Source organism: Harpia harpyja, chromosome 2 (genome assembly GCF_026419915.1).
Source record: "Harpia harpyja isolate bHarHar1 chromosome 2, bHarHar1 primary haplotype, whole genome shotgun sequence".
In the NCBI taxonomy this organism is placed as follows: Eukaryota; Metazoa; Chordata; class Aves; order Accipitriformes; family Accipitridae; genus Harpia; species Harpia harpyja.
Genome location: NC_068941.1, coordinates 28,912,377 through 28,932,518, shown reverse-complemented (window position 1 = coordinate 28,932,518; position 20,142 = coordinate 28,912,377). Strand labels below are relative to the sequence as shown.

Sequence of the window (20,142 nt, the reverse complement as noted above, 5' to 3'; positions counted from 1 at the left end):
AGGACTGTAAAAGATCCATCTCCGTCGCCCTCTGATGGAATTTGAATAGATGTGTCTGGAGTGACATATGTTCAGCCATAAATTAGAGGAACAATTTTAAAATAAATTGTCTGCAGCCAGTCCTACCAAATTTACCTCCTGAGACAGATGATCATAAAGCTAGAAGCAAACAAGCCCTTAAACATTTGAGGCAGGGTTTGAAAGGATCCTTTTGTGTAGGTGTTAGCATCACTGTAGGTTGGTGGGATGCTGCCTATTTTGGACCAAAATAGTCAGCAGAGGGAAGGCTGATTTTATAACACCTAGAAATCTTGTCTACACAAATGAAGTTGCACAAGGTAGAGCTAACCAGAAGGAAATATTTTGTGTTTTTACTTCTCTTTACTGCCTGCATATGTACAGTCTATTAGTTCAGGCTAAAACCTTGAAATGTTGGTAGAGTAAACACACATGACATAAATCATCAAAATAAATCCTCCCAAATGTCATATTTCTTAACCACAATGGGTTGCAATTGTCCGAACCACAGCATAATTAGAGAATCTTTCTTTCTTTCCTGGCTGGGCTCCAGATCCCTATGGCAGACTGAACCAGAAGACTAAAACCCTTTTACTGTAGTATTGTGCCAGCAAACATGCGGCTTTGAAGAACCCTATTTTCCAGGAGATTTTGCCAACTGGTCTTTGCATTACTGTCCATAATATGCATACACAAACTGACATAAGGGGGTTTTGGCCGCATCATTTTCAAGTTTGATCCTGTCCCCCTGTTGCCATTAGGGATGATGCTTGTTATTTCTATTCAGTCAACGCCGCTGCCAAACTCGAGGGAGTTCTGCGGCTTGTCCATCAATCCTCCCCCTGCTTAGCATGCAATGCAGCTTGAATGTTTAAGTTACCATTCGCGTAACAAGGATAACCAGGGGTGCGTGTCTTTGTGTGCAGAAACACCCAAAACAGACTGTTGTGCCTCTTGGATTATGCATGGAGCCAGGCATCTCAAGTTATGTTTATGAGTGTACAGAAACAAATGTCTTTCTGCTGCCTTCTGTATCTTAAATTGTATTTTTCCCTCAGGTGCAGGACTGTAAATCATCACTTCCTCTGTTTAAGGGAGTAAAATGATTTCAGTTTGTCTTCATTAAAAAAAAAAAAAAACGACAGTAATTTAAGCGTAATTTAAGTGCATCTTTGTCCTGCACCTCAGAGAACAAAGTGAAGATACACAGATAGATTTTTCTAGACATAGAGATTTACAAAGATAGATATTTTATAGCTATAGTAGGCAGAGAGGCTGTAGCAACAGGATGTGGACTGCCTTTTTTTATTGTAAGCCAGATAGTTGGGGCTCAGCGAGACCAACCTGGATCTGTCCCCCTTGTAACCAGAGAGCGAGGAGGACCACAGGTGCCATCTGGGCTGAGAGCTGAAGGAGTCCTTGTACACACTTGCAAGGGCTATTGCAATAGCATGCAGCTATTGGTCATGGAAATTTGGGGTTTGCTAGGAAATGACACTTCATCCCAAGCAGTGCTTTCTTTAGAAATGTACTGGCTTCTCCCAGGGTTTTTTTTGGACAGTAAAGTTTTGAAAAAAAAACCACAACACCAAAGCACACCCAGCTAGCCCTGCCATTGACACAGCTGGTGGGAGCATGCTCACGCAGTTGCTGAGTGCTTTTGAAAAATCTTCTGTTTCCCTTAAGAGCATTTATTTTCTATAGCTTGCTTTCCTTCTGCGATATCAAACCCAAATGATAGCGTGGGTTTGCATATATGCCAGGATAAATCTCCTTCCCTGCTCCTCCATCATGCTGCTGAGACTTTAGGCTTGACTCAGGTTTTGCCTCATTGATAGCTTCAAAATCTTCTTTAGAGCAAAGTCGGGATGTGCAGAAATATAGCCCATTAAGATCTTAATGTAATCAGGAGCATTTTCAGATGCATTGTGTTCTAGGTATTTTTATGGCTTGCAAATGTAGCTGACATGGGAATTTGATGAATTTTTCAGAGTGATGCCATGCGATGAAGTTTTATACCGTTTAGAAGAAACACATTAATGTCATTAGTGGCAGTTAATTCTTAGTTTTCCAGCAACTATGGTCATGTCATAAATTGCTGTGTGACAATTTAGTGAGTCACATGGTAGAAAAAGTGGTATTTCAAAGGGAGGAACTGAAAGTACTAATTTGTTTATATTCTAGTTTTCAAGGTTGTTTTGGTATTCAGAGCTAGGGCTGATTTCAACGCGAAGCGGAGGTAATTCAGCCGGAGTTGGTTTGGGGTTGGATGGAACAACATCAAAAGACACAATGTTTTCTTAGAACAAAAAACAAGCTTAAAAGAGTATTTCCCACTTGAGATGAATGAATTGGCTTACATCCAAGGTAAGGGCCAGGTCTGTTTTTTCAAGGTGTAAAGCCCTCAGATGCCCCACTTATCCACCAAGCTCCAGGAACATGTTTAAAAGGTCCTTTAGCAGGTCTTGGGCTGCAGTGTTGGATGCTGGAGTTGTGGAAGGATGCTGGCAAATCTACTGGATTCAGGCAAACCAGCAGCTTTGAATTAGTGTGTTTTATTTGCAGGTATTTATTTAATTCCCTTCAAATCCCCAAGGTGTGCTGCAGGAAGCAACGTAGCACTATTGCAGATAGAGAGACCAACCCTAAAGGAGATATAATCAGGGCATTTAACACATTTTTCTATAGCTTTATAGCTTTGGCAGCAATTTCGGTGTTGGCCTGCAGTTCAAGGAGAGCCGTTAGGGAGGGCACGATTAGCTCTTGGGAGCCTGCTTGTAAATTCTGCAGGAGGATGCTCGATGGTGGGTTGCTGTAGTTCTTGAAATAGTTTTTAGAAGAGCATGGAGATCATCTGTTTATATTGTTTGGGAGACACGAAGACAGTCTGCTGTTTTTTGTTTTGTTTTTTCTTGTAAGTAAAAGTGTGTGTCAGGAGCATAAGCTGAGGCTTGGAGCCGCTCAGCAGTTTAATTGATTCCACGTTGTAAAGACTGTACCTCGCTAAACCCTTCTTTAGGTTTTGGATGCATCTGAGAGGCAGCAGCCCCCTCTTCTCAGTGCAAATGCTTCAAGGCATGGCAACTCCAGAGACGAGTAGAGGGGTTGGTTTATTTGTAGCATGTTTTTGCTCAAATCCTTCAACTCTCAAGGCATATTCCCTGCACTAGAGCAATGTGCTAATGAAGGCAGAGTTGATGAGCTACAGAGCTTCTCTCTTTTCTGCTGAACACACACGCGCACACACACACACGGCCCACGTCCTGCCTGTGTTTCAGCTGAGAGCTGGCTTGGTGCATGTTATGGGTCTGTCCATGGGGCAGAGAGTTTTATGCTGCAGCTGCTTCTAAAAGCTGTGGTAATTTGAGTTGTGTGTCCCTCTCCGAAGAAGTTTACAGCCTGAAAAGGCAAATGGGACTAAAGGGTAGGAAGGAGAAGCAAAGGGTGTTGCAGTTTGGAGAGGAAACCTCAGTTTCAGCAAGATAACCTGTGCTCCATCTAGACTAGGCATCCTTATCCTCATTAATTTTTGTTAGACTTTGTCCATAAGCTTTATTTATGGATTAGTGGCACTGGCTTATGAGTTATACTTGGTGGTTTCTGATTACTGAGGAGACTAATTTGGTGCTCTGCAAGGGAGACAGTGTAATTCCTGTTTGAGCTTTATTTTCTGGGATATTTGAAAGGTCGCTTTGCTGATCCTAAGCACTTAAGTACTGTGGGCTTATCCTTCCAGCATCATGAGAGTGCAAAGGGAGTAATAGGTTGGACCTTTTTCATATCTCCTGGGGTTTCAAGGCTTATAGGGTCGTGTTTTCCAGCTTTTCTCTCTCCAGGGACAAAACTGGAATTCCCACTGATATTCCCACCCAATTAGGTGGTTTTACCAACATGGCCACATATGTGCCTGTGGATATGGAGAGCGTTGGAGGTGGTCCTTGCTTCCAGCACTTGTTGCCTGGGGTCAGTGCGCATTGAAGGTGTGGGGCAGCCAGAGAGGAGAGGAGCCCTGCCTGTTTGATGGCAGCCTTCAGCTGAAGCTCAGGGATTGTTACAGGGATGCAGCTGTGAATCATTTGATGTTAAGGCTTGCAGAAAATAATCTGTCAAGTAGTCCCAGCTCTTTGATGTTATTGGCTTGTTCTGCCTGCTTCCGCCCCTCCCCGGCCCCAGTACTCACTGTCTCTACTACTGATATAGCACATAAAGTTCAGCACGTCGTTTGAAGAGGCCAGTTTTCATTGTAAGAGGACCAGTGCTTCCTCCTCCATCCACCCACGTTTGAAAAGCCAGTTTCTATTAGCATGGCTCTTGTGGGCTCCTGTCTGCAAGGTACGAAGCCGGTTTCTAATCTGATTGTTGCCAGTTTAAAGGATCAGCTCACACCATTGCTGTCCAAGAGGCTCTTGCTGCTGTCCTTCATTGCAGCCATCTCTCTCTGGCCTGTCCTGAAGTGCGCAAGCAAGAGGCTGCACACATGTTAATGCTCCATGCCCGCAACATTTTGTGGTTGCTACTAAAAATAAAAAGAGTGAAATTAATTTGCTAATAATGGATGTGCTACTAACAGAAACACATCCCACTTGTATCTAACACCAGCAGGTTGTTTATGGCATATTTGCTATGTCTAAAAATACTCTCTTTTTTTTTTTCTAGCAACCAATTTCATTTAAAGACTTATTTTCACACATCAGTGGCTGTTAATCAGTTAAGGAGTTATCAGTTTTAATATTAGGAAGAAAGAAGTAGATGTCATCAACAGCTTAAAACTTTATTTCATTTCTTTTCAGCTGGCTTGCAGCAGATTATGGGGAGTCTTAGGCTCATCTTATTTCTCCTCCTTTTCCTACCCCCTTGAAGAGAGAGATAGTACCATTATGTGCGTGATTGTACTGTGCTAGTTCTATGTATCCTTTCAAGAATCGTTGAATTAGAAATACTGAGATAAAAATGTAAGAAGACTAAAATAAGATTTAATTAGAAATTAAACCCCAGACACCCATGTAATTTTAAATAAAGTCATGTATACTTCACGAAGAGATTGTAGGGTTGACTGTCAGAAGAGGAATGGTAAGATAAAGACCAAAACCCAAGGTACATGCAAGGTAAGCTGTTTGTGGCCCTGTTCTGCTCTGAATCTGATTTCCAAAATAGCTGAGACATTGCCACTGGTGGCAGAAAAAAGACACGGTACTAGCCCCTGCTTTTGGCTGTTAAGCTCAGCCAAGACTGTGCCTGTCTGGCTACCGTGATTCCTGCTCTGCAGTGCGGGGCCATAAGACGTTCCCGGGTCAGCTTTTATCTAACAGCATCCATTTAATCACAGCATGCCTGCTTATTAGAGGATTGCTGCTTGAACCACCTCACTGGCTCTCCTCTCCTTTGTGTCATGTACAAAGCAAACATAGGAAAGGGTACAGAGAAAAGCGTTGTAATAGATATTAGTTATGCCTGAAACACCCAAGCAGCTACAACTGCTTCTGCTCCTGATCATGGTAGTTCAAGTGTGGTTTCCATCAGGAGTGGTCCCCAAGCTGCTGGTCACAAGAGGCTGGCTGTTCTGGGGGAACCCTGCAAATTCCCCTCTCTCCTCCCCAAAGCATCTGCTGCAGGGGTGTGGACTTGGCTCACCACCACTTGCTGTGGTGATTCTTGCATTTATTTTTATCTTCTGTCCTCCCTTTTTTTGCATATCCCATCTCGTGTCCCTGAATTCTTCCTTTCTAACTGACACAAGAGCGTTTCACTTAAATATGACAGCCCGCTGCTCTGCTGGCTGTTTGTTATAAGAACTCATGTTGAAATCTTCAGTATAATTTAATGCTCTTGAATGTTCCTCCTTATACCTTTTGGATAGAGAAGGGACTTGCTTGACCCATGGGAGCCTGCAGATTATACAAAAATTGATTCAGTTCAGGTTTATTTCACATCCCTCATTAAAACATGGGTTATTGGCGTTGTACATCTGCTGGCTCCGTACTTGTTCATGAAAACAAAACATTCCCTTTGAGCTGAGCTACGTATCATACCGTCATTAACAAGCTGCACCTCGTTGAAAATCTGTCAAGGAAAACTGACTTATTTTGCATTTGCTGCTTTGCACAAAATAGAAGCACAGTAAACTCTTGTGCTGTAATGATTTTCTGTCTGTCTTGATGGGACATAACGAGATAAATTCAAGTCCTTTTTTGAAGGCTAATTACACTGAGTACACACTAGATGTGGGCTGCCCTTGTTATATGTTGCGCATTTTTGTGCTTTCATTTCCCCATCTCTATTGTCTGTGTGTGCAACTGAGTTTGATTTGGCTTTGAAATACAAATTGTAGGCTAGAGAGGAGCAGTTTGGTGGTCTTCTCTCCCAGAAGACTCTCCAGAGATTGTAAAACAAGTCCTTGCTGTAGGTAGGGTAGCATTTGAAGGTGGCTGTGAAGTAAATAAAAAAACTTAACTCTGTGCTAGAAACCGAGGAATGTGCTATAAAGCATGAGGGCAGCTTGTGGCAAGTCTGCTAACAGCCATCAAGAATAAATTCAGCCCTAGGTCTGTCCACTGGTCCTGGTGTACGGACACAAAGCAGATGAACTGCATCCTGTAGAGTTCACAGCCTAGGTATGGAGCACTAGTTGGATGATGAGCAATTATGGAAATTGCGTTTTTAAAACCTGTAAATCCCTCCAGTCCTACTAGTTGTTCTCTGCCTGTCTTGTGGGAAGAAAGGGGAGCTGGGGGAAGGTGGGGGAGGGTGCCTGGTTTGGGGAGGTCAGTAGGGATGGAGATGAGCATCCCCTAGAGTAGGATGGAGAGGCTGCAGGTGCATGATGGAGACCTGGCAGCCCATAGTGGGCTTGGCAAATGCTTCAGGGTTGTATGGCGCTTGCTGTGAGAGCTTTGTGGTCCGGGCAAGACTGGAGGTGGGGCCTGGGGGAGGTCTACTGGATGCTCTTGGATCACACCTCTTTTGATGCATGAGTGGTCTTCATCAGCAAAGACTTACTGGGTGGCTCTAGGAGTTAGGAGTTGATGTGCAAATATCTCACCTTTGTTGAAGAAGCTGGTGACATAAAAGGGAAGATGTCGAGAATGTTTCTCTGGTACTGCAGGAAGCAGAGCCAACTTTAGGGGCAGTTGTCCTAGTTGGTCCATCAGAGGAAAAGGAATCACTAGTTAAAACCTATACTTTATCTACAGTGAAGATGAATTCTGTCATCACTGGCTGAATTTTAGCACATGACCTTAGTGCTGTGATTGTCTGGGACATTCCTGGTGGGATAAGATTAATGCTTTTGCTGTGAGCTCATTTTCTTTGCAAGCTAATTACAACTGGGGAGGTTTGAATGCAGATGGAAAGGCTCTGGGATTTCCAGGTAACTTCTGTAAGTCTCATAGCAGACCTGTGCATCATTGATAGCATACTGGGCAGAATTATTTTAGAACCTCTCTGAAGGAAAAAACGTAGCAGCACTTTGGAGCTGCTTTAACATGTCTCCATGTCTCTGCTTTTTAAGACAAACAGAAAATCATGTTCTACTCCTTTTGCTAACAGTGGGTTTGTAATTCTACATGTAATGGTACGATTACAGGGCCAGCTGTTTTTTTCCTAAAGCCAGGGTGAATATATGCAAACCTGTGGTTGTCACTGCTCCTGGCTGAGTGTGCGCACACAGGTGAAGTTACAGAGCGCTTTGCATAGGTGAAAGAGTACTTGTTTCAGGAGGCTGGAAAAAAGATATTACTGTATTCACTTCAAATTATTTTAAAAAAAAGAAAAAAAAATCCCAAGCTACCCTTAGCCATATATTATATTTGTGAGAACAAAAATCGTTCATTGTATCAAGTCTTTGTGCTTTGTAATGCATATATATTGAAGCTGGAAGGAATATCTTGTATGGCAAGCATGCCTGGTTCAGGCTATACCCAGAGCAGTCTGTCTTATATGGAGCACTTTAAAATTCATCACAGGTTTGCAGGGAAAAAACCCTAGGGAAGTAGCCTTATCACAATGTCTTAAAGCTGTCGATCTTGAGATCCCCTCCACCACCGTGTTGGTATTTGTTTGCTGAGACATTGATTTCTGGGTGTAGAACATCTTAAACGAAAACCATAAGATGTATTTTACCTGTTTTTCTAAGACTGAATGAAAAAAAAACCCAAACACTATAATGTTTTCTAAAGCAGAGCCCAAAAGATGTTAACTCTAATGCATTCAACAAGGAAAATAAATACCCGGCAAAGGCAGATGCTAGGGGAAAAAAATTATCAACAGCTTCTCATTCTCTTTTCACACAGATGTTTAAGTATGCACTGTCTGTTAGTGGCATAGACTGTTGTAAAGTATGCAAACCAAATAGCTTGTGAGTGTTTGTCTGTTTTCTAGCTGAAGATATGTTTTGGGTTTTTTTTAAAAGGAAATGTGAAGAGACTAATTTTATGATGGAAGAGCTTAGTCTGTGGTTCTTCTTTTCACAGTATGCAGACCTGGGTTCTTCAAAGCTTCACCCCACAGTCCATCCTGCAGCAAATGTCCCCCTCACAGCTACACGCTTGATGAAGCATCCACATCTTGCCTGTGTGAAGAACACTATTTTAGGAAGGAATCAGACCCACCTACAATGGCCTGTACAAGTAAGCATGTGCTTATAGGGTTGTTTTTAATCCTTTCGAGCTGTTCCTGTACTGTGACTGGACATTATGATCCTAATTAATGTGCTTTTACAGGCTCTGGGCTAGAGTCTGAAGTAGTCTTGACACACTTGTAATGTCACTGGCTTTGTCTACTGTACCCCCAGTTGCACAAGGACAGACTTTTTGAAGCCTTTTGCTTCAAAAGCTGGCATTAAACCCAGGAAGCATTTTGTAATGAGGGGATGCTCCGTCTTTTGCCATCCACTCACGGGCGGACTCAGCCAGCAGCATGGCATTCAGACATCCGCATCCGTGCGTGCATGGGTACTGGTGTGGGGCGTGCACGTGGAGGAAATGATGGGTAGTGCTTGTCAAGCAATAGGCATGGATAGAGTCTACATGGCCTTGCTTAGTATCATCTCTTAGCTCATTTTCAGTAAACAAGCAGGGAGAGACCCCTACCTTTCCGAGCTGCCTGGAGATGGTCTTTCTTCAGGGTAGCCTCAAAACTCTGTGACGGAAACTGCTTCTCCAAACCTGCAGCAAAAATTTAGAGCTTATCCCCTTGGTGTAGGGGGAGGGTAGTATAACAAGCAAATTGGGGTCTTGCGAGTCCAAAGTGGAGTCGGTGGAATAAGAATCACTAATTTTGCCCTTTTCCTCCCATCTGTGAGCTATCCTGTCAGCTGCACCTTGAAAGTTTCTTGTTCAGTTTATGTTTCAGATACTTAGGGCCACAATTCGCATGCCCCCAGCTAGTCCCACTGAGTGTAGCACAGACCACAGGTTTTTGCTGAGCTGGGTCTGTCATGCTCTGAATGTGATTTTTGTGGTGCAAAAGTTGTTAAAAAAGACCAAAGAGGAGCTGAACTACTGGGGCAGGAACAGGTAGAGCTTCCAAGTAACTTAAGCAATGGAGGAAAAAGTAGGTTTATGAGTCCTTTCACACTCACAGCCACTGGGCAACAGTGCAGAGGTGACTTCCATACTGTTTCCTTGCATCACGCATGCATGGTAGTGGCTTTTTGTGCCTTCGTTCCCGTGAATACAGATGTCCTTCCTAGCTTCCCAAGTTTGCACTTCAAAAAGAGAAAGAAAAAGCCTGTTCCTGTTGGAGAGACACTCTCGCAAAGGAAATTGCCCTCGGCAGGTGTCTGCTTGCCTGCGGGAGGCACTTGGGGCAGAATCGGGGCCCATGAACTCTGCGTTCACTTTTCACGAGCCGAAGGAGCATGAAGCATGTGGCTGTTAGAAGGTGTTCTGCAGGGAAGGAGAAGACAGCCTTAGGCAGTGTGGCAGTAGCTGGTGCTGTCGGGTCAAAGTGGTCTTGGGGGGAGAGTCATGCAAGCACTTCTCAGTTTATTAAATAGATATGCTGGTGTCTTTTGGAGCAGTAGTGGGGGGGGGGGGGGTATCAAAAAAAACTTTGATACCAGGGCTTCTTGATGTCCATTTTGCCCCTCGGCCTGACTGAAAAAACATAGATAAACGAGAGATGTTGAAGTCCAGCGTGGTATTGGGAAATGGGAAAGGAGAGGAGTACTCTGAGCTCTGGAAATGCACATAAAATTGGCTTTTCTGTGCAGGCAGAACCAAAGCCAGGGACTGATACAGCATTATGCCAGACTGCCAGTGTCCACAGTGCCTCCTGCCCACCATCAGTGGTGTTGTTCTATATCCCTTCTCAGGATGGAGGGGTACAAATCCAGTGTGTCCTGCTGGTGAATTAGCACAGGGAAGGAGCTGCTATCCCCAAGGAAAAAAAGGTTTATGCATACCTGTGACTTGAGCATAGGGCAGGATTTTCGGAGAGGCACAAGCAAGCTTGGTGACCAGCTCGTGTTAAAAAGAAATGAAATTTGAGTGCCTGTCTCGCCCAGGTTTCTGGTGCAATTTGAATCTTGTAGGTAAAGGCTGTAATTTCTGATTCTGCAAATACCATGGGTTTTTCTTTTTATGTTTGTTTGGGGGTTTTATGCATATTTGTTTTGGGGGGGTTGGTTTTTTTGTTTGGTTTTGGGGTTTTTTTTAAGTTTCTTTGGGGGTTTAATGTTTGGGTGGGTTTGTTTCAGGGTTTTTTTGTTTTGAAAGCTTACTATAACCTAGTTTAAAGTGCAGGCATGGTGCCTGAAGCTGTATTAGGATATGGCTTGGCAGGGTACTGAGTACTTCTGGGGTAGATGAGAGGTTTAATTCTGACCAAGGCACTGCTCAGATTCTGTTGCCCGCTGCAAACCCCAGTGCATCAGTTGAGCATGGTGCAGCATTTCTGCTGGCATTCATACTTACTACCCCAAAAGCAGAGTGGGTCATCTGAGCCTTCTCCCTGTGTTTTAGTCACCGTTGCTTGCCCTATGCATCCTTTCTTGGGATTTTGTCTTAATCCAGCTGTATTTCTGCTGAAGGTGATAAGGAGGGCCCATGTGCTACCCCAGCTCATCTGCAGGGGTAGTAAATTTTGGCAGGGACAGTAAAGAGTACGTAGCGACACTAACATTTTAAACTAGTCCAATTAGGTCTGGAAGGGAACATCATGAACTGAAACACAAGCAAGGCAGACTTGAGTCAGGACTGGTGGGAAGATACTGCAAGTTTTTGGTATGTTTCTATTATTTATTACCGCGGAAGATAATAATATTCTTAGGATTCCCTCAACTTGAAATCTAGTTAATTTTAGAGAATACATCAATGTCCATTTTTAGCTCTACACTTGCAAAGTCCCCTTGCCGGTTGGTATAGCTATAAAATCACATTTTCCTAATTTAAAGTGAATGTTTTTCAGTCCCAAGCTGTATCAGTCGCCTCACCACCACCAGCATCACTAAAGAAAACTGCTACACCACTGTCAACTGCTCAGTTAAGTACAGTGGGGGGAAAAATATAAATACATTTTTATTTAATTTTTCCAGTTCCTTAAGCATGTTTTGTAAGTAATGATTGGTAATTTTGAAATTAATAGTGCTGTGATGCAATCTGAAATAATTATTGCCCTCAGACAAAACAAATGTTTGGTCCTGATGGGCATTTGAGAATTCTCTTAATATTATTATTTATCTTCCAGGAAGTAATTGCACTTTGTTTCTTCTAAACTAAGTAATCCTAGCTTCAGTTCCTAGCACAACATCTCTTTAAATTCAAAACATAGTTACACCTTTTTTTTTCGCCTCCCATTTCTGTCAAGTAACCCTATTGCTGTTCAGAGCATACTGGGGAAATATTTTTAATAGTATGACCCGTGGGACAAACTGAAGATTTTATAGTATTTAGTGTAGTATTCTACTCGCAAAAAGTTTATAGTTAACTGTATTTTGAGTGTGTACATATATATATTTGTATCTTGAAGGTAGTTTCTCTCTCAGGTTATATTTTAAAATATGTGCATCAGCAAACAACAGGTTTGCTCTCTGTCAAGAAAAATACCAATATCTTTGTGTTCAGAAAGTATTTGCCTCTGGTCAGTAAATTGTGGTGCAGAAGGGGTGAATCTTACCTCCTTAGGGTATAAAGTAGCAAATTAAATATATATATATATATATATATATAAAAAAAAAAAATAAGTAAACTAATATCTTTGTCCTTGACAAAAGGAGGTTGGAAATTAAAACAGACCTTCTTAGCAGATGTAGGGCCCCCCTCTTCCGAAGGTAAAACACTGTTTTGTTCTTGCAGCTGTGATTTATCAAAGTTTTACCCAAGTGCGGTTTCAGGATTCTTCAGGTAGATCTTATTAGATATCTGTAGACTACTAAAGACCTTTCTCTGAGCCCCTGTGAGAATGCTAATTTAATCGGTTATGAAGTCCCACTAGCTTCAAAGCACTTCCACTGAAGCTGATGTTTTTAAGCCTTCAAGAAGAGCAGCTGACTCTTCTGTACAAAGCAAGTAAAAACCTCTGGTGACTTTACAAAAGTAATAATTTATCCCCTGTTAAAGACACATTGTCCAGTAAGTGTTTCTTGTGCCTGACTTCTTTATTTTTTCCTAGAGTGCTGGTAGCAGTAAAAGGGCATTCATCCAGTGGAAGAAAAAATAGGGCAATTTAACCGTTAAAAAACATATTAAAAAAACCCTGAGTGCGAGTTACATATGACTCCACACAGCTCCAGTGATGAATTTCATAGTTTCCATTATATCAGTATGAGTATGACAGTGCAGAAAATAGTCCTGACTTGGACTGTACCTTGGTGTCATTAGCTAAATAGTGCTGGTTCCCACAGCACACTTTGCAAGTGGCATGCTCCAAAGTGATCTGAAGTAATCACAGAACAAAACAAAGCTGATCTGCCGTTTCCTAAACTAACTTAGCTTTTGTCCTCAACTGCTTCCCCCCCCCCCCCCCCCAAGAAAAAAAAACCATATCAGGATTATTTATTTCCTCTGGCAGCGGGTTTCTCATTGAATCAGAACAGCTTGACTCGAAATCGTGACTGTTTTATCAGTGTTGCCAATTTTATAGACTTAAAAAGGGGAATAGGAAAGGGAAATAGAGGAAAATGCTTCTGGTTTAAAAGATAATTTCATTTTTGCAACACTGCCTGTTTTAAATAACGAATCGAGTTTAATTATCACAACAAAATGAGAAGATGACAGCCTAAGACAGGCTGTTAAATTCATATGGATTTCTAGCTGGTGAAGCTACTTGTCGGGCTTTTTTCAAGGAACTGCTCATGGGTTTTGACAGCTTCATTCAAACCGAAGGGGAGTGTGTTGCCTTCCCTCCTCTACCTCCCTTAGAAACATCCCAGTCTTTGCTGTATAGCTTCTGGTGATGCCGTGACTAAAATCCATCCTGGCTTGCTTTGATAAATTTCTTCTTTCTTCCTCGTTCATTAGCATTCCCTGAGTATATAACATGTGGATCTCTTGCATGAGATTCCCGCTTGTCCTTTCACATTGTCTTCAGGGTGTATCTGCAGCTTGCCCTTCATCTCCAACACAAGCCTGTTAGGAGAAAAAAAAAAAAAAAAAAAAAAGCTTGCAGCACCTTCTGCAAGTAAACAGTCTTGAAGGTGTCTCCAGGTGGGCTTTGCTTGCCTAGCCATGGCCTTTTCCAGCAGGATGAAGGAAAACAGCTCATGTCTTGCAGGAGCTGTGGTGCCTCTGCAGCAGCTCTTCCTCCTTGGATAGCCTTGCCAGCACCACGCTGGCATCCTGAGCGGGGAGGCTTGGCAAAATAAGCAAGCGTGGTGTGGCTAACCAACCGTGCTAGAGCTTGGCAGGGACCAAGAAGGCTGCCGTTGAGTAGCCAGATACGACTGTGTTTCCAGTGGCCCGTGTAGATCACCATCTGCTTTGGGCTACGTTGAGCATCTCACTTAGGTGTGATTTGGATGCCCAAGCTTAGGCTTCACTGTTGCCAAATAGCTGATGGGAAGAGGCGAGTGCACGCAGAGGAAAGTTTCGGTGTCTGAGTTGAGTACCTAAGTGGCGTGAATACCCCAGTGCATGTCTTTTTTTAGGACCTAGGGCTAGTAATATAGTGGCAGTGGGGTGAGGAGGGGGGATCTTGCCCCTGGTGAAGCTGACAGTGACTTGGGCAGAGCAAAGATTTGCAGCTCCCTTCACAGGAAGAGCAAGGAGAGCACCAGAGGCAATGCCCTGGGGTGGAGTGCTCCTCCTGTTGGGTTTGAGCCAGCCCCCTGTCTTGTCCTCCTGTGCAGGTGGCTGCATCCCAGCACAGACCCTTGAGGTGAGGTGGGAGTGCTCAAAACAAATCCCCATCTTCCCACGTCTTCGGGTGCTGCTGCAAATGGTCCCTGTGTATTTTCTGGCACGTGAGCAACGGGACATCTCTTTTCAGCCTAGAGAGTAGTAGAGAGCAGGATGACTGACAATACTGTTTTTACCATGTGTTTTTCTCACTTTACAAACCAGGACCCCCCTCTGCTCCTCGGAGTGCCATCTCAAATGTTAACGAGACTAGTGTCTTTCTGGAATGGATTCCCCCTGCTGATACTGGTGGAAGGAAAGATGTGTCTTATTATATTGCATGCAAGAAGTGCAACTCACACTCAGGTCTGTGTGAGGCGTGTGGCGGTCATGTCAGGTACCTCCCCCAGCAAACCGGCCTGAAAAATACCTCTGTCATGATGGTGGATCTGCTTGCTCATACAAACTATACCTTTGAAATTGAGGCAGTGAATGGAGTGTCCGACCAGAACCGCGGAACCCGGCAGTTTGTGTCTGTAAATGTAACCACAAACCAGGCAGGTAAGTGGATCTTCAACCTGGGGAAATGTCTGGGGTGGGAGCCCGAGCCAGTCAGACCCGGTGCAGACCTCCCTTTGAAATGGGTGGAAGTCCCCAGCATGGAGGGCTGGACTGTGGCCTCTTCAAATATGTGTGTGGGGGTGGTTGTGTCTCATAGGTTATAATTACTGCAGTCTTCAGCATGTTTCCTTCCAGCAGGACACACTTTTAGGATTTGTGGCTTTTTCCTTTTATACTAAGCTACTTGGAGATCCCTCCGCTTCTTTGCATTTTGGTGTATCCACCCACTAAACCAGAAAGAAAACAGTTGCCTCTCCTGTTGGGAAATTTCTAAGAGTTCATTTCGATTCCAAATGCCAATGGTTAAAAAGTCCTAACTTTGCAGACGGTTACCCTAAAAAAATTGGTTTGAGTGTCTTTGGGAAATTTAATCCCTCTTCTGCACTGTGATGCTAAAGTGACTGGCCTCAGGCTGGTGAGATACAGTATGCTGTCACTGCTTCTCCAACAAGGTAGGGCTGAGATGTCAATGCATATTGTCTCCTTCTTGGTTTTGCATTGTACAGGCAGAGATCATGTAGACTGGTTTGTTCCTTTGTCCAGGGCTCAGATCTGTCTGCTCCTCCTTTGCCCAGCGGTTGAAAATAGCTGTCGCCTTGAATGCAGGCAGGGCGTTGCCATTGTCCCCTGTCATTTGGAGGTGTGATGGAAGGCAAAACATGATTACATCTCCTTCCATGCACTTCAGCACACCAGGCACATCACATGGCTTCTGTAATCCCTGGAGACCTTTCTATCCTTCTTTTCTTGACCCTTATGCTCTGTGTTTTAGGGTCTCTCCCTTTGCCTACCTGGCTTGCTTCCTGCCATTTAATTCAGGCCTCCCCAGTGACAATTGTCTGCTGCAGAGCCCTTCCAGGAATGTGAACCGGTGGCATTTGGGACCGTGAGGACTGTGCTGCCAGATCACTGGAGCCACCCCTTGCCTTCTCCTTACAGATAAGGCTTAGCTGGGAAACCTGATGCAGTATGCAGCATAACAGCTAGATGGAGATTAGCAGATCCTCACTGTGGAGCAGAAAAATGCTAGCTGGAGCAGGGCTGCATTTCATTCCTGCTACCGAGGTGTACATGCGTGGGCTTGGCAGCCAGCAGCAAGAGAGTGCGATGGCATTGCACTTCATCAGATACCTGTCCTGGTAATTAGACTGGATTGTTGAAGTGTTGGACAAATCGTTCGGATACAGCTCAAGGAGAGGAAATAAAGGCATGCTGGGGTTGCTGCTGATGGATGTGGCAGGAAATCTTCTGGCAAAACATCAGTGGATGTCAGTATGACACCTGTTGAAGGCACCTGTTCAATGCAGATCAGTGGGTGTCACGGTCCTAATGCTGTTTACTGTTTTCCCATTGTGAAGGCTGCTGCCAGTAACTCTGTTGTTGGAAAAAGTATATTTTCCTATTAGTGGGTTTGCATTAGTATTTCATCACTGGCATTGGATTTTCCCTGATGTGTGGAGTTAAATCCACATAAACCTCAGTAAATGTAGCTGCACGAGAGGAGATGATACATTGCTGATCAGTGCAGACTGTGAGGAAATGGTCCTGGTTTGTGGGTTATGTCCCAGACTCCCCATAGTTGCAGCAGGATTTATCCTCATAGCTGCCTTCCTGTGCATCAAGCCAAGAATAACTCCCTTGCACAGTTATCATCTCCAGTCTTGTATTGAAAGGTCCGTTACAGGAAATGGTAGACTTGTGACGAACATGGCTCATGCTAAGGACAAGTGGGTAAATGTAGCTTCTGGTTCAGTCTCACTATTTACCCTGGTGGAGCCGCAATCAAGGGAGATACTAATGGATCAAGCCATGAGTGTTTAATTCACCGTGTACTGTTTAAGTTGCATCTGTATGCTCTCATGTTTGATTCAGCAGGAGTTTGAATCAAACCTCTGTCCAAAGCAAGGAGTGGTGACTGTATTTTATTGTCTCTGGCCAGTCCCACCACTCGTTCAGGAGGAGAACCAGGCCTGTCTGCTGGAGCTGTAGCATCAAACGTGCTTCGCAGTTATGTGCTGTTTCAGCACTCCCAGGGGTGATCATCAGTTTGTCCGTGTCGGAAATAAAGTGGCTGTAGAGGGGGACTTTGCAAATCAGACTAGCTGCCAAGCATGGCAAGTGGATATCTGTTTTCTTAAGGTGCCTCCAAAAAATGTCCTTTGAGGCAAGTAATGGAGGTGTGCAGGTGGAGTGGTCCATGCCTGGCCATGCCCAAAGATGCTGGATATCTCTGAAAAAGCCTCACCTTCAGCTATCCTCTCTCAAATAAGAGCAGGCAGGGCATATGGGGCTTCAGGGAGTCTCAGCCCACTCAGGGCACATGGGGCTTCAGGAAGTCTCAGCCCACTCATCTTCTCTCTGAAATTACCACCAAGAGATGCAGCTCTGGAGCCTCATCCTTTCCCTCACACAGGTTTTCTGATGGTATGATTATATTTTCATGAAGGCTGGTGTAATGAAGTCGAGTCACTAAAGGTAGTGACACAAGGCCAGCTGGAGCAGTAGGAGAAATCCTGCTACAAGAACTGCTGGCTGCAGAAAATGGAAAAAATTCCATGCTGTGGGATAGGTCTGGCTGTTGGAGTCCCACTGGTAGGTATTCACTAACCCAGCACTGCAGAGAAATGCCAGGGTCTGTTTTGTTGGTTTGGCTTTTGTCCGTCCCGAAAAGACCATGCTAATTTCAGGACTGCAAAGAATGCACAGGCAGTGGGGTGCTGAGCGTGCACCACCTCTTCTGTGCATGGGAGCTTTTCGCAGCAGAAACTACCTCTGGTTTGGTCTCTCAAAGGCATTGCTTCCTGGAAAAAAAGTGTTTTTCTCCAAAATAATTTGTCTCCCTTCCTCTCTCCCCAATTTAAAATAATGAGAAAAAGAATTGGCACCGGCAATCAATCTGGCATTTTCAGACTGATGTAATTTTCCTCTGAACTTTTGAAATCAGATTTGGAAATACAGCAAGGAAACAATAATGGTTTGTGCACAAGAGGAGGCAGGCAGATCAGCTAATCTCAGCTGGTGACCCCAGCATGTTTCTGCTCCCCCAGTCCCTGGGGACCTGATGGTACTTGGGATGGTACCGGTCCACATGGGACACAGCGACCTTAGGCTCCGGATACAGGATTAGTTCCCCTGTCACCCTCTTGCAATCCTCAAACCTCTGTTGTTTCTGTGGGATTTTGTAGATGTTTTCTGCTGGAAAACATGTATCTAGAAAGGGTGAGCAATGCCACAAGGCAGGGGAGGTGGAAAGTGTGCTGGCCTCCGTCATGACTACCCTAGAGCTGCTGCAGGCAGACAGAGGACCTTACTGCCTTCACAGGCACGTGGGTTGGCCAAAGCATCGTTCTCACCTATGGGATTGCTGCAAAATATGTGCCCAAGGGACTTCCCAGCACAGATGGCAGGGAGCCATCTGTAATGCACTCTCACAGCGCATTAAAAAGTGTACCTCATGCACGTGGGCTGGAGCCCAGTGAATAATTCATAAGTGGCAATGATGGGATTGAGTTAGCCATCCTTTTCTTGCTCATGGTTTTGCTCAAGTTTTCATATTTTTGAAACTGCCACCTATTCAGGCGGTTTCCAAAGAGCAGTCCGCGTGTGCCGCTAATATTGAAGTTTGCTTTTCAAGTGGCAACTGCATGATGGTTTTTTTTTTTCTCAGCAATTTCACCAAGCTGGATGATTAAGTAACGCTGTCACTCTAGACAGAGATGTGCATCTCCCTTGAGGTCTTTCATCTTATCTGCCCTGTATACAGAAAGCACCTACCATGACGTCTCGGTCAGAGACGTGTGTCTCGTAATGGGTCCGTAGGGAGCAAGCAGTTGTGATTCATGGTTGCCTGAGCGCCTGTTGTATCATTGTAGGGGCACGCTGGGAAGATGCAATGTTTAAAATCTTTCTAGGCTTAAAACCTGCCAAGAGTATTCACTTTAAGCCAGCCTAAACAGCCAAGCAATTTTCTTTGCTTTTAGTTTCCAGCATCTCCCATGCTGGGCATGGCTTCAGGCACGGAGCTGGCCTGGAGGTGGGGGGTGTAAGAGTGGGGTGGTTCTCCTGCTGGCATCCTAAATGCCATGGACTCCTTTACACTTAAAGACCTTCTCTGTGTGTGTTTTCAGATAAGACCCCTGCCTGTTTTCTGTTTGAAAAGTCAGAAGCTAGCGTTCAATCCCCTTCTGTGACCTGTGTGATATTTTTGAGCCTTTTGGGGGAGAAGGGGAAGAAAGATCCAAACGTGCTGCTTGCTAACAGAGGAGGAGTTAACATGTCTAATGCCTCAAGGAGTCTGCATGCCTGAGGCCAAACCAGAGATACAAGTTGCATCCTGTGGTGCAGCAACGCTATTTAAGCAAAGGTGTTGGAGGACAGGACCTGGCAACCCGTACTGCTGCCTGGGAGGCATGGCTAGATTCTTGCTTGACCAAAAAAACCCACTAGATGCTTGGAGCAGCTGGAAAGCTCTCGGAGCAGGGAGGTGTGCTAAGAGCCATGATCCACGCTCTGATTGTGCAGGCTGGGATGCCGCAGTGCAGGGGGAGCAAGGAAGGTGTTTTCCTTAGCACTTGGGATGTATTAGTCTTTGAAAAGCAGCCAGGGGCGATTTGGAAAGGGAAACCTGCAACACAGAGCTTGTTGCAATCTTATGTCAGCAGCTGCGTGCTCTTGAAACCGATAGACTGCAGCCCTGGCACAGTCTGGGAAAACACCAGAAAATGAGGCAAGAAGATGGCTGTGCTGGGAAGCATGTTTCAGAGATTGCCTTTGGGAATGGACAGGTTTAAGTCCTGTAATGTTCAGGGTCTGATTCTTGCCACTTTCAAGTCTCACAGGCTTGTTTGGTTTGGCTTGGGGAGGGGGGCAGCTTGCTTATTTTCTTTAGGAATAACAAAACATTTCAAAGAGGGTGTTCCAGTAGGTGCAGCATGTTGGATGCATCTCACATGAGAAGCAAGACTGGTTTTGCAGCTCTACTTTTCAACCAGAACTGCTGACCCAGGGCCTGCAAAAGCTTAAGCAGATGCTTATTTTTGGAAAACTCCCTTTCTGCAGCCAGGGTGGTGAGCAGGTCTTGCCTGTGAACGTCCATTGTAACAGTACTCAATCCACTCAGCTTCATCATCTTCCCAGCAGTGGTCAGTAGCAGATACAATAGAAAGGGTATGAGCACGAAGCAGACACATACCAATGTTTCCTTAGAGCGCTCTCCAACCTCTGGGGACAA

General features: G+C 44.5%; 1 protein-coding gene across 9 annotated transcripts in view; it reads left to right on the top strand.

Moving 5' to 3' along the window:
* EPHA5 (EPH receptor A5) overlaps positions 1-20,142 on the top strand; it is a 204,402-nt gene that overhangs the window by 103,303 nt on the left and 80,957 nt on the right. For 8 of the 9 annotated variants that reach the window (XM_052774023.1, XM_052773983.1, XM_052774016.1 and 5 more), the window contains exons 4-5: positions 8,487-8,642; positions 14,517-14,852. The exons of the other annotated variant lie outside the window; for it this stretch is intronic. In XM_052774023.1, the coding sequence (XP_052629983.1) occupies positions 8,487-8,642; positions 14,517-14,852 (492 nt within the window). The remainder of the gene's footprint in view (positions 1-8,486; positions 8,643-14,516; positions 14,853-20,142) is intronic. 9 annotated transcript variants of the gene reach the window in all.